Genomic DNA, 14,323 nt, shown 5'->3' on the forward strand with positions numbered 1-14,323 from the left:
CATCAAGAGCCCTTTAGCTTCCTCTTTCAGTGCAGGGAAAAATAGTCCGGAGCCTTTTGAACTTTTAATTGTGCCTGTTCCAACAACAGAATTCAACTAACAGAAGTGCAGAGTACGTGAAGACGCCAACCAGCCGACTATTTAGGCCTTTTTGACTCAATTCCATTTTGTGTACATTTCAAACAAGACGAGGGAACGGGTGGAGGATACCTGGCGACTCCAAATTGTCCATAGGTATGAATGTGAGCGTGAATGTGTGTCTATATGTGCCCTGTGATTGGCTGGCGACCAGTCCAGCTGGGATAGGCTCCAGCATACCCACGAGTGTGAGGATAATCAGCATAGAAAATGGATAGCTATATACACATACGTCCAGTGTATATACTGTATAGTATGTATTAGCATTATATGACAATAATACAATATTGTTAAATACCCGTCTGAAAAGACAAAATATTGGATTACGGAGGTTGCTGTTGGTTGCATGCAGAAGATGATACCGTTTAGTAACTTAAGAAAATGGAACATATAGAAGTACAATACAAACAATAACATCTATACTGTGCAATCAATCAAATACCTGCTATGAACATGTATTTCAATGCGGCTCTACCAGGGTCGCCACATTTTATCATGAGTGCTGCCAACCTCTCTGGGACTTGTGGACTTCTTGTGAGTGGGTGGTTTTTCACAGTTGTCCTTAGAAGAGGTGGCTGCGACAAGCCCACCCCGGTTGGTCCTCGGCAAGGGCCGCCGAGCGTGTTCACTTGGGCGAAAGTGAGACGCCCCTTGGACGCTCACAGCAGGGACCGACTTGGCCGCCTCGGCTCTTCTCGCCAAGTCCTGAGTCATGGCCTGCAGCCCGGGGCCGCTGTCCGTGGTGCTGGAAATTCCCTGCGGTGCGCTGGAGAAGCACAGTTTGCCGCGCAATTGCGCTAACTTGAGGCGGTCTCTGTCTGTGACATTTTTGTCAGCCATCAACAGGTAGTGGTTGAAGTTTGCCAGGCAGCTGTGGAAGCCTCTTTGGTAGTCTGACAGTTCCCCACGTGTGGAAAGATCTGGAGAATGCATCAGTAAGGTTAGATATCGAAGTAAGAGTCAATTCAGCATTTGGTAATGGTAATGGTTTTATTTCATTTGAACATGCATCAGATTCCAATTGAGTGCATCCCATAATCAGTTCACAGTTCCACATGTCCAAAAGGAGTAGGAAGAAGCAAAGCTTATTAAATCCTACCCCTCCATCTGGTACTTTTACAATCAGTAACTGTTACATTTGTTCACTTCCTGCTTTCCATAAAACAGTTTAAGGTTTTTTTTTAATAATGTACCTCGTACCAAAGTACAAGGTGATATGACCATCCAATGACATAATGGGTACCATAGTAAGTGTCAATATAGTGATATATATAGCACATCATGACTGGTTCAAGACTCTTCATCCTTGTATTTAGCAAACATCAACTGCTTGTATTGTTTCTTGAATTGGCTCATCGTTGTGCATTGTTTGAGGTCCTTACTCAATCCATTCCATAGTTTGATTCCACATACTGAAATGCTATGGCTTTTTAACGTAGTCCTAGCATATAAGTGTTTCAAATGTAGTTCTTCCCTGAGATCATATTTCTCCTCTCTTGTAGAGAAGTATTGGATGACATTTTTAGGGAATTGGTTATTTTTAGCCTTATGCATTATTTTAGCTGTTTGAAGATGAACTATATCAGCAAGTTGAAGTATTTGTGATTTTAGAAATAAAGAGTTAGTATGTTCTCTGTTGGCGGCATTATGAATTATCCTTACTGACTTTTTTTGCAGTACATTTAGCGTGTGAAGATTGCTTTTATAGTTATTACCCCATATTTCCACACAATAAGTAAGATATAATAAGTAGAACCATTTGTATTCAATATCATATAACATGTGACTTACATGTTTGCGTCTTCTGGAGGTGCTTAAAGTATCTCACGGTGAGCTCCAGGATGTCTGCTTTCTCCAATTTGCGCTTACGAATCTGTCCAGGCAAAACACATAGTACATTAGAATTACAACTTTATCTGCATTATCTGATTAAAAGTGCTTTACTCAAAAATAGATATTACTTATTTTATTTGTTTAAACATTTATTCCTAAAGAGGTGAGATGGGAATTGGGTGGTAAGCCCTTCGGTACTCACACTGCTGCTGTAGTGGCTTTCAAGAAGACATTTCAACTGCTCCAAGCACTTGTTGATACGAGCCCTTCGTTTCTTCTCCATCAGTGGTTTGGGTACCTGCAACGTTCAACATAGTAAAACCATCAAGGAATGCAAGCTAAGTGAGATTGTTTCATCCATTTTAGACATACCTTATTTGGAGTGATAGAGTTGGACTTGTCCATGCAGTCTGTCTTGGCAACCATTCTCACTTTTTTTTTCTCCCTCTTTCTCCACAGCAGGAATGGGAAAGTTGACCACATGCTTGTGTATATATATAGGAGGCAGCTAATTACCATATCAATGCAAACAGTGTAACCCCCCCAGCATCACTCAAATGGTCACACTGTCATTTGACGGCCAAAACAGGGGACTCAGTCTGAATAATCTATAATGGAGACTGAAATGTAAACATATAAGAAAGAATCATTGTATATATTTAATGTTATTTTTTTATCATTGTAGCCGGAATAAAGTCAGCAAAATAATTGGACAACACGGCAACATACAGATTAATGTTATTTATATGTTATTTGACGTAGAGTAGAATAAACGTAGGCATCAAGTGAAACCTAAAATGAGCCACTCCATAGATGTACATTATGTCTCCCACTTTGCAAACAGCAACAACGTGTGGGGTAAAGAAAAAGCCAAAGCTGTGAAGTGTGAAAAGGCCAGAAGTAAAACATAATTGGCTATGGTTCTGCTCCTACTTGAGTCCCGCATTGAGTCTTTTATTTAGGAGTTTCACGCCAGCAGGTCGAAGGCAGCACCGTGATAATTCTCGACGTGTCACTTACATGCCGATTTTATGGTACGGCGCATGCTCCAGACCACCGATGAGGTCAAATCGTATTCGTTAACCGGGACCTTCAATGATGTCAAAACACAGTCAATATTTAACGTCAATGTTTTAAGTTTGAAAGTAAAATAAACTCGTCGCGTCCTGTCTTTTTGTCTCCGCACCAGGCCGGTTGGGGGCTGCTTGGTGTTGGGGGGTGGGGGGTGGGGGGGGGCACCGAGGAGAATTGTGGGCCGCCCCTTGTCCTCTGTCCCCCGCCTCGCAATTCTCCACACTGCTTCTTGAAAAGACTGACCTTGGGAACACTCACTGCACTGCTGCCCACAGTGCGCATCTTTTACGCGCGTAAAAGTGCAAGTGGGAGCTTTTGGGCGTCACTTCCATCCTTTAGGGAACAGGTGGCTCATAATGTGAAGCCCTTTAAGGTGTATTATTAATTTCGGAGCCATTTAAGGGGGCCGTGGGTTGATTTAAATGTGGACAGGTCACGCGAGTCGCCACTGAAAACTTTCTGCCAACTCCAAACTGTTTATGTGTTAAAGCGATGGAAGCCATGCGTAAAAGAAGGGGTGCATTAGTATCCAGGGCATCTTAAAGGGGACGCCATAGTTCAAAATTGGTGCTTTCGTCTTCTTTTTTTTCGCAAAAGTTGCCTCTTTTTGCGTTTTTATGCACACATAATTGACGTTCACTGATAGAAATAGAATGAAACTTTATTTATATTGCATAACTCTCACTTTGAAACGATTTACTACTTCTTCGGTGTGAATTGGAACTGAAAGGGAACTTCTAAGTAAATAGACTTTCTATCCGATTTCTGTTTGGCATTATGTAAAATATGTTCATTTGTATGCAGTCGCTTATTACTAATTTGCAAAAAGTGTATGAAGGTGATTCCTATGCAAAACACCACTATTTTTATTCCTATATTATCAGGCCTATAATGTCACACGCGTGCCTTGCAATCTGAACACTAATTGCGTAACATCCACTGAATAATTGCAGTACACAAATGTAATGGAATAAACCGATGCGCGTATAATCGCTATGAAATCCGGAAGAAGTGCTGCTCCCCAAAGGCGGCTCTGTGGTGCCTTTTGTCCCCTTTTCCACGTCACATTAGCGGGGTTTTCACGCTTGCTTTAGACACGGACGCGCCTGTCTTGTTGGAGACATTTCCCCGCTTATTACTCGGTGATTCAAACGAGTGTTGTTCGGTAAAAGGACTACAGTATATTGGCATGATGTTGCCCCCGTGAAGGAAGGGAGTGTTTCCTTGCACTTCAAAGCCCCCTGGTCGCCATCTATCCATGAGAATGGCGCAATGAGGGACTTGTGTCCCAATTGGAAAAGAGAATGCATGCGCCATTAAACCACTAGTTAAGTGCATGTTTATAAAAAGGTGCTACGTTCCCTCTTTGAACAGCGGGTCATTCATTAAACCTTTGGGGCTTTTGTCATGGAACCCGGAGAGATGCTGTAATAATTGGACTATTGGGGAACTTGTTAACAACAATTAGCGAGGCAATGACGCCATTGCTGCAATAAACGATGTTCTTCTGAGGAGCAAAGAGGCGCATTTGCAAGCCAATGGTTCCATCGATTGCCTATAATAAGAAACTCAGGGGTTACTACAGATGCATGTCTCATTGCCTCACCCTATCACTGCCAGTGTATCACTATTGGACATGACACATATAATAACGGCTGGTTTTGAGTTACACTGTGAGAACAAAATAACACTGATTATTATGGTCTGTGATCGTGACGTATGTTAATATTTGCGGGTAATGCAAATGCATGCCATTACACAAGTACCCCATGCATGTCTGCTTTGTCTGTTTCAACACGCAGACGTGGGCAGGCCCACTATTTGGCACACCGAGAGCGGAGCAAATCGATTTGCCGCCTTCCATTCAGGTGCATTAGGCCTGCACTGGTGTGACCAAAAGGCACGCATTGTGCGCGCAACAAGTGCACCGAAATGGCGCAAGCTCGAACAGGTGCACGTAGTAGTACAATGATACAAATATATACGTAGTAGTGTAGAAGTAACACGTAGCAAGAGGATTCGGCCAAAGCCACGCGACAGCAGCTCTGATCAAACATCAAACAGAAATGAGCATCATGAATTTCTATGGACTGCGAGTCGGGTTATTTAAAGACTTCTTACTTTGCTTTGGACGCACAATGGACGCCGTTGGCCTGTGTGAGCATGAAAGGAGCAGAGGCGCACATTAACATCGCTTAAGGTTCTCTCAAGGCCTCAAATGAACTGACTGCAAAGTAACTTTATAACTCGCTGGAGGATGAAGCCTTTGTCTGGCCCTCAAGTGAAAGACAAAAAGGGGACGGAGAGAGAAAAGAGGAGGAGGGAGGGGCGCCATTGTTAAACACTAAAGCGCATGGGTATTGATGCGCCTTGAATTGCAAAACATCTGCCAATAACTCGGAACCACTTGAGCGGGATTTGAATAAGAATAAAGCAGCAGCCCTTTGGTGCAGTGTCTTGGTAAAACAAGACTGGGAGCGAGCAGCCAGATGACTAACGCACAAATATTACCCATAAACGCACCGTGATACAAACATCACCCAATGTGTGGAGTGTAATTGAAATCATGCTGTGCGAACATGACTTCTTTTTGGACTAAATCGAACTGCTCTTTGGAGGACATTAAACACACCACACAGGCTAAACACCGAGAAAAGACTAAAGATTAACCAAGAGAGACGATGCCACACACACACACACACACACACATATATATATATATATATACATACATACATACACACACACACACGTGTGTTTAAATGGGGGGCTAGTTGCCACCGCCAAGGTTTTCCCAGGGCTTCCCTTTTATTTGAGCAAAGTGGAAAATTGAAAGTATACAAGTGAAAAGACACAGGGGCGTTCCTTCAATTTTCCTCGCTCCTTATGCTACTTTTTTTTGGAGTCAGAAGAAATATTTCGCCAATGTGCACTCATTGTTACAATGTTAAAGTCGCACATAGTAGAAGAAAATCCCTGACAACAATAAAACCACTTTTTAAAGGTTTTTCTTTTCAAGAAAACAAACATTTTTAAAATTTGTTTTTCAAATCAGCTTTTAATAGTAAATCCCACTTGAAATGTTATTATGTCATTCGCCCGTCTTACTTTTTAACTAAAAAAGTGAAACTAACTACAAAAATATAACTATATATCCAGTATATGCGCGATTGCAAGAATAGACAGTAATTTTACGAGAAATGTCATATTGGTAGAATTAATGCTTTGAGAAAATGATGTATGCAGTAAAAAAGTTGTGTTTTTTACGAATATTTAAATTGTTTTATTATTTAATTTTTTATTATATTTTATTTTAATATTGTAACATTGGGAGACTTAGAGAAAAAGTATATTAATATCAAATACGCCTACATTGCATAGGCTTTACAAATAAAGCACACAGACCAGCATGGTCAGGTAAAAAATAGACGAACATGTTTATATTATTATTAATATAAACGTTCTAGGTTGCAAATATATTATTCACACGAGTTCATCCTACTTATAATTTTTGACTAGACTGTTTTAATCACGCCAATCGTGCTGTTGACTTAATTAGCATGTGCTCAACGTGTGTGGTGGATGAATGTATGAAATTGGTATGAAATCGCCAATTTGTTGGTGTCAGCAGTGAGCTACTCCCCCACGGAGCCATATGCCACGCTAAGTAGCACCATTTACCAATTCGTTCCTAATTTCACGGGACATCCTCCCCCCCGTCCCGTCTCCCCATCCACACTGGTCAATAGCCGCAACAAAATGCCAATTTAGGCCCCAGGAATGACCACCCCCCCCCCCCCGGCGGAAAAGGGCCTTTCCTTTTGCATGAAGACAAACACCACGTGAAGCTCAAACACGCGCGCGCGCGCGCACACGCACAAATAAAATATACGCGTGTGTGTGAGTATACATAAATACATGCCATACCAAATGAATCTCATTGAACTTAGTTAACGACTTAAAGTGTGCTATAGGTATCGATAATTCAATAACCATGGAATTATAAACATGACTCGATGGGGTTATAACATGTCACAATCTGCACCGTTGCTTGTGTGACAGTTTTTGTTTTTACTTTGTCAGTCTTAGTTCCTACTCTCATGCTCTTATTTTGTACTATTTCCTGTGTTCCGTCACTTTCTCTCCTACACGCACCTGTTGCTAATTTGTTGATTTGTATTCAGTTCAGCCGGGCGCGTGGTCCCTTTGTTGGTGCATTGACTTGTTGACATGTGTGAGTTGGTCATGCTAGTGCGTCGTTCTGCTGCATAGCGAAAATAAATATATTTTTACCTGCATTTGGTCGCACCGTGGCAATACCAACCCCATTCAAAACTACGTTGCCACTTGTGTGGATATCAAAACAGTGTACCATAAAAGCAACATACAATAGGAGAAACTAACAAACAAAAGGTTATCTTAACGCTATACCTTTGAGCAACATGTCCGGCTGTTATATAAACTTCTATGATTGGACCGTTTTAAAAACACCGTCATTAAATGGGTCATGCTGACTGTTTGTAGCTCTGCTAAATTAGCAGTTAGCTTGCTATGAAGTTCAATGAGGCTGAGTTGGTATAACATTTTTATATTCTTAAACAATTCTTCAACAGACCAAGATTTTCCATACCTGACACTTTCGACTGCTTGCAAGCAGGCTTCATCAGAGGGGTCAAGTGATGACGTCATGCCAGCTGATTTGTGTGGATGTTTCCGCTGGCTTCCTTTCAACGAAGGCGGGGCGACAGCGCCATCCAGCGTCCGGATTCTTTCGGACCACATCCCAGGTGTGAGAGAGGGTAGAAGATATCCCGACAGAAAGAGGTCAGCCAAGTGGGGTCCTCGGTTGCAGCGCCCCCAAGAGGTGGGCCACCTCAGAACTTGTTCAATTCTGTCAGTGAAACTTTGAAACAGCAGCAACCTCTTCTGACCCCGGCTCCAACAAGGAGGGGTTGGGGTTGCGGGGGATTGGCTGGCAGCCAGGAATTATATTAACTAAATGTTAAAGTGTAAAAATAAGTTTCGAGTCAGGACTAACATTTTTACTGAGGCTGCAGCTCTAATTTTGACCTCACCCTAACGAGGCCAAAAGGGCCACTTTAAGCCAATTTATTTTCCCCTTTTTGAGTCCTTTACCCCCCTGTTATGAGAAGGAAAAAAAGATTCACAAACTGACATTAGATTTACAAAATGTATTCAAAGTATATTAAACAGAATAGTATTGGATTAACAATAAATCAATCAATAGAATTCAGTCACCAGAGCTCCGTATGACCAAACCTCTTTCCTTGTCCTCCTGAGCTCCTGACGAAGTGAAAATTCCTGATCGATCCCTTCATTCCCCTTTCGCAGTCGGACATGTTTACTTTCACTATCCCAACAGTAAATAATGTGAAACAGGTGATGGGAGGTGGAACGCAGTGATACCAATGAAGAGAAAATAGCGCAGATGATTTTGATTAGCAAATGAACCTCGGTTAGTGACGCCAGTTCGAAATGGAGAAAGTGTGTCAACAAGGGTGCTTACTGGCTAATTGTTTTGGTATAGTTCTGGATCAGGCCTTGGAAGTACTGCTGTGTGTTTTTGTGGGGTTGAAATATAATGATGTAACACTTCGGGAGGAAATACCATAGGACGAAGGAGTAGATGCTGGAGAGCACCGCCAAAGCATTCAGGATTTGGATATACTTGCCTCTATAAAGCATATAAGCTGTGGTAAAAATGATCCAGTTGAGGGTCAGCAGGAGCAAGCAGAAGGTAATGGCTTTGGCCTCATTGTAATTTTTGGGAAGGTCCTTCCCCATGTAGGAGAAAATGAAGCAGAGAGCGCACAAACATACGACTACGGCCACAGGACCATAAGTGCTCAAGAAATTGAAGTCGCAGGTCAGTATGATTTTGTCTGGAGACCACTGCGTGTCATTGTATGGTTTGGGACGAGAATAAAGACCACCAATGGCATGTAGGAGAGACTGAATCACAAATGTCCCTGAAATGACGAGCCATTGTCCGTGATATGTCATCCACCAGCTATAGAGCTTGGGAAACTTGGCTGCCATTTTAAAAATGCAAACAATCTGGAAAGCGCGCACAGCAAAACATGCGAGGCATGTACAGTACAACAAGGAAAAAGGCAACATCCTTAGGAGACATGATAGGCCGGTGGGCTTGCCAAAGAAGAAGACAATGCTCAGACAGCAGAGACAGTGGCAGCCCAAAATCAGGAAGCACATGACACCACCAGCGGACTTGACGACAGGTGTGTTGTAGTAACGGGCAAAAATGACACACATGACCAGCACCAGAACCAGCAAGATCAAGGTGGCCGCTAAGATCAGTATAGCACCGCTGTCTTGAAATGAGGCGTACTCCACCTGTCGCAGAGTGCATGATGTACTGGCTGCTGTGGACCACTCCGTCTCCTTACACTCCACACACTTGTATGGATCATCTGTGGTGAACACAAGTCGAGTTGAGACAGTCAACTGGTTACTTTAGTTACATAGTTACAATAAGGGATATTCATGGGGATCCATGGATTGCTCTTGAATCTGTTTCTAAGTACCCCCCCCCCCCCCCAAAAAAACAGTGATATTGGTAAGCATACTTGCATGTTCCTAAACTTTGAAGGTAAAATTTTGAGCTGCTTTTACACCTGACAAGGTGCTTAACTCATTTTAACTCAACTCCAATATCCACTCCACCCTCAGTATCGGCCGATTTCACTCGTATTATGGGGATGGGTATCGGCAGCATAAAATCTTTGATCCGAACATACCTACCATATCTTACTTATTGTGTGGAAATATGGGGCAATAACTATAAAAGCAATCTTCACTCGCTAAATGTACTGCAAAAAAGGTCAGTAAGGATAATTCATAATGCCGCCTACAGAGAACATACTAACTCCTTATTTCTAAAATCACAAATACTTGCTGATATAGTTCATCTTCAAACAGATAAAATAATGCATAAGGCTAAAAATAACCAATTACCTAAAAATGTCATCCAATACTTCTCTACAAGAGAGGAGAAATATGATCTCATGGAAGAAGTACATTTGAAACACTTCTATGCTAGGACTACGTTAAAAAGCCATAGCATTTCAGTATGTGGAATCAAACTATGGAATGGATTGAGTAAGGAACTCAAACAATGCACAATGATGAGCCAATTCAAGAAACAATACAAGCAGTTGATGTTTGCTAAATACAAGGATGAAGAGTCTTGAACCAGTCATGATGTGCTATATATATCACTATATTGACACTTACTATGGTACCCATTATGTCAATGGATGGTCATATCACCTTGTACTTTGGTACGTGACAAAAAATAAAAATAAACAAATTAAATAAAAGCCTTAAACTATATTAGGAAAGCAGGAAGTGAACAAATGTAACAGTTACTGATTGTAAAAGTACCAGATGGAGGGGTAGGATTTAATAAGCTTTGCATCTTCCTACTCCTTTTGGACATGTGGAACCGTGAACTGATTATGGGATGCACTCAACTATAATCTGATGCATGTTCAAATGAAATAAAACCATTACCATTACCTAGTAATCACCATGTGTAATATGTGGTTTATAGTCAAACCCATGCATGTCCAAACCAAATGAAATCATGAAACCATTAATCTGGTATATAGAGTGTTGAAATGTTGTATTTGCTGGTTAAACAACCCTGCATGTGTCTGGTCTTTATGGTGTTGTACCTGTAATGTTGATGTAGGTTCCATTGGGACATTCCTCACATGTGAAGCAACACTTGTGAATTCCATCTTGCTTCTTTGAAAATCCTACAGGACACTCCTGAGAGCACAGAGATGTCGGAACCTGAACAAGACACAAAAAGGCAGCAGTTAAATAAATTGAAATGAAGTACACTTCCAAGAGCCGTTGCCTCCAAAGGGGAAGCCACATTTGTTTACAATTTGTTTGAAGTGTGACAGGGAAAAAAAACTTACCATCCCGTTTCCATGCCACTGAATTTTGCTGTCATCAATGAAAAAGTTCCCTGAGGAGAGTAATTCACAAAATCCAATCTCCTTGATGTCACCCCTCTGATTCCAGAAGACGATAAAAATAGATCCAAACTTGGGATCGCCATGCTCATCAAACTGAATACTCTGGTTTAAAAGGGAGAAGTTTGACTTCTGCAGCTCTGCCAGAACCTAATGGAGGTCACACACACTTCATTTTATGGCTGTATTGGAGATTTAACATTTTTAGGGGGCAAGAATACCAAAGAAGAATATCCTGCAATTAGATAATAAATGATACAAACCTTGTGTGGATATACTGCATTATTCCTGTCACATGTGTCCTTATGACATTGCAAGACGTTGTGCAAGGCGTGAGCGATGGCATACACAGCTGAATAAACGGCAAAAGAGAAAGAAGGGTCCATAGAGATGATGTCCTGTGCATTCAAGTCGGAGCAGTTGCAAACTTGATTGCAAAACCGCCGTCTGTCTGCATCGTCAGAGTGACGTTTGTTTTTGGAAGACAGCATATATTCGCTGAAACCAGGTATTGTCAACACAGGCTGAGACACCCCCAGAACTGTTCCGATTTTTTGGATATCCTTTCTCTTTGGGAGCTTCTCACTCAAGGACCAGGTTTCCACCGCTATCCAAACCTTGTTGGTGATGCCTAGCAGTATCGCCGACTCAATGAGATGTTCTGCGGGCATTTTGGGGGCAAAAACAACAATAGTGGTTATCCTCTGCGCTTCAATCTGCTGGAACATTACAGAGTAATTTGAGCTTTGTTTGATCTTGTTGGTATACGCCAGACATATGGGGGTGTCCTTGATCATCTTGATGAAGAGTTCCTGGCCGTCATTGCCATAAGCATCATCACTGCTGAGGAAGGCCACCCAGCGCCAATTGAAGTGCTTCATAATGGATACAATCACTTTGACCGTGTCTTTATTGGAATGCACAGTGCGCAGGAAAGACGAATACTTTGCTTTTTCTGAAAAAGTCGAGCTGGCGGCTCCATAACTGACCTGTGGAAGAAGTAACAGAAGAGTTGTCATTTACACATCGCTACATTGGCTTGACTGTTCTGTCTGAGACCCACACAGTGACTATGTGACGATGCTACGAGTCTTTAGTTTGAGGCTTAACGACTTAAAGCGTAAAGAGTGTTCAATTGATGTACCTGTAATGGTTCACATGGTTTAGCTGATTGTCATACAGCTGTTGTGGGATTCAGTTCCCACTCAATACACACAGTTCACAATCACACTATAGATTGAATGTGTCGTTTGTCTTTCACTCTATGTCAATTGCATGAATGACACAAGTGACTGAAATGCTGGCTAATCATGGGATAGTTAGCTTGGAAGGCGGGACATATACAGAAACAGGACACAGCACTCCAAAGAAATACAGCTGAATAGGTGCAGATTCTAGAAGAACTAGAAAGCTTTGTGTGCTGGTTATCGTGTGTAGAAAAAATGAGCATTTAAAACAGGCAGGACATTATTTTGTTGTGGTTTACATTAAAAGGGCTACAGAAATATTATGTGTGGTGAAATGTTATAAGAAACAAGGTAATGGTTATTATTATTTGAAAGTAACTGCCGTTGAGAATTGTGATTTATTTTGAGGCACGTTTGTACGGGTTTTGAACTTGATCGTAGGCAAGCACGATGACGAAGAAAAGCTCTCGCTCCAGCTCTGTAAGTTTATAACTTCATAAGTAAACAAACTCTCGGAAGAGAATCATCTGCCTGGTTATTAAGCCAAGTAACTTAGATTGTCAAACATTAGTACTGTAGGTAGAAAAAAATACAGTGGTTGTCATATTCACCAGTGGGATGAGGTCCATCATGAAGAGCGGCGCCACTGCAAGGATGTCGGTGCTTGTAAATGGACCGACCACGGCCACAACATCGGCGGGTGCAGACACATGCTGGTGCGCTTCCCTCCAAGGTCGGATCAAGCCGTCAGTTGAAATGAGGTCAAGAATACCCGGGAAGTTTTTCGCAACCGAGCAGTGGTCAAATATCTTGTAGCCCAGAGACACATTGGGCAAGAGTTTGGTTGAGTTATTGATTTCCTCGACCGAGAATCTCATCAGCTGAAACCTTCGATAACTGAGCACACTGAAGGTTTGACTGTAAAGAAAGATTAGACATAGTATGCATGGATTTGTATCACAATACTTTTACACTACCAGCCTTAAAACACTACAATCACAAACACACCAGTGTAGTGTGGCGCTAAAAACTACAACCACAATAACAGACTGTTTGAATGATAATCCATTGCAGTCCATCTGGAGTTTGGAAAGTTCTAACACAGAATACACACTGCCTTCCAAAACAATCAAAGTCATACCTGGAACAGACAATAGCTTCTGGTCTGTCATGGCTAACTGAGCTACTGGTGTGAATGTCAAAAAGTCCTCCTAACAAATAATCCCCATTCAAGTGGAAATCTGCAGAGCGGGACTGAGCCAACGGACATAAAACATGACCTATCAGATACACAGACAAAAGAAAACACCCCATTCTTTTCATTTCCAAGGTAAGTCTATGAACATCAGGATAGTTCGTCTCTGCCTTATAAGCAGCTTCTTCAAGGCAAAGCCACTAGTGAATATTTCCATGCACTTTGAGATGCATGAATAGAATGTGGAAGCTATCTGTCAAGGATGAGCGATTAACAAATCTGTATGCAAAGAGTAAACAAACAAAATGTTCGTATCCACAACTTGGGTTATGGATTTCACTCCTTCTGTGCCCGAAGAGGATACAAAATGCCGGCACTCGTCCATCAGCTTGGCAACACCGCTGAAATCAGTCCGCGCAAGCTAAGTGCCAAGACTGACATGCACCCACCACGGAGTCAGAAGTGGTTGCAGAGGGCACGCACATCCAACGCAGACCCGCACACAACAAAAGTTCCTCCTGCACTAAAAGTGCTACAGCGTCTGCATGTTTTCACTCTCACAAAGACAAGAAGTCCACCACACAGCAGATGTGGTTCTGAATGCCGCAGCTGGAGCCAAGCTGATCTGCGTTTTAAAGCAAATATCTGACGATATCGATACCGTGCTTTTTTTTTTTTTTTTTTTAAACGATATCGCCTGATACCGATTTCAGGCCGATCGGCCGGAGCACCTCTAATTGAACGATTTAACCATTTAAAAGTAAGTAATCAGTTATCGATTAATAACTTTTCTTTTTTGGCGTCTTTCATTTTAAACATTAAAAAAGGGAAGTTGGAAAATGCTTATATCTATGCAAAGAAACATTTGT

The 14,323-nt window shown here is 41.8% G+C and overlaps 2 protein-coding genes across 2 annotated transcripts; both read right to left on the bottom strand.

The window, feature by feature from the left end:
* Nucleotides 1–290: 290 nt before the first annotated feature.
* her3 (hairy-related 3) lies at nt 291–2,712 on the bottom strand. The gene is made up of 3 exons (XM_078797921.1): nt 2,174–2,712; nt 1,930–2,011; nt 291–1,058 (listed from the first exon to the last, which is right to left on the bottom strand). The coding sequence occupies exons 1-3, from the start codon at nt 2,252–2,254 to the stop codon at nt 610–612; spliced, it is 612 nt and encodes a 203-aa protein (XP_078654047.1). The 5' UTR covers nt 2,255–2,712; the 3' UTR covers nt 291–609.
* A 5,793-nt stretch (nt 2,713–8,505) lies between these two features.
* tas1r2.2 (taste receptor, type 1, member 2, tandem duplicate 2) lies at nt 8,506–13,795 on the bottom strand. Its single transcript, XM_058084523.2, has 6 exons — nt 13,401–13,795; nt 12,871–13,177; nt 11,336–12,061; nt 11,016–11,222; nt 10,764–10,884; nt 8,506–9,497 (listed from the first exon to the last, which is right to left on the bottom strand). The coding sequence occupies exons 1-6, from the start codon at nt 13,580–13,582 to the stop codon at nt 8,569–8,571; spliced, it is 2,472 nt and encodes an 823-aa protein (XP_057940506.2). The 5' UTR covers nt 13,583–13,795; the 3' UTR covers nt 8,506–8,568.
* Between the last annotated feature and the right edge of the window lie 528 nt (nt 13,796–14,323).

The sequence above is a fragment of the Doryrhamphus excisus genome, linkage group LG17 (assembly GCF_037039965.1).
Source record: "Doryrhamphus excisus strain RoL-2023G ecotype Guam linkage group LG17, RoL_Dexc_Guam_v1.1, whole genome shotgun sequence".
Lineage (NCBI taxonomy): Eukaryota > Metazoa > Chordata > Actinopteri > Syngnathiformes > Syngnathidae > Doryrhamphus > Doryrhamphus excisus.

Excerpts from the sequence above, each read along its gene's own strand:
- her3 (XM_078797921.1), bottom strand. The coding sequence starts at position 2,254 with ATGGAGAAGAAACGAAGGGCTCGTATCAACAAGTGCTTGGAGCAGTTG. Across the intron at positions 2,012-2,173 it reads AAAGCCACTACAGCAGCAGT|ATTCGTAAGCGCAAATTGGA; the intron begins GTGAGTACCGAA and ends TTGCCTGGACAG. Across the intron at positions 1,059-1,929 it reads CCTCCAGAAGACGCAAACAT|ATCTTTCCACACGTGGGGAA; the intron begins GTAAGTCACATG and ends TGCATTCTCCAG.
- tas1r2.2 (XM_058084523.2), bottom strand. The coding sequence starts at position 13,582 with ATGAAAAGAATGGGGTGTTTTCTTTTGTCTGTGTATCTGATAGGTCAT. Across the intron at positions 13,178-13,400 it reads GAAGCTATTGTCTGTTCCAG|TCAAACCTTCAGTGTGCTCA; the intron begins GTATGACTTTGA and ends CTTTCTTTACAG. Across the intron at positions 9,498-10,763 it reads AACCTACATCAACATTACAG|ATGATCCATACAAGTGTGTG; the intron begins GTACAACACCAT and ends TGTTCACCACAG.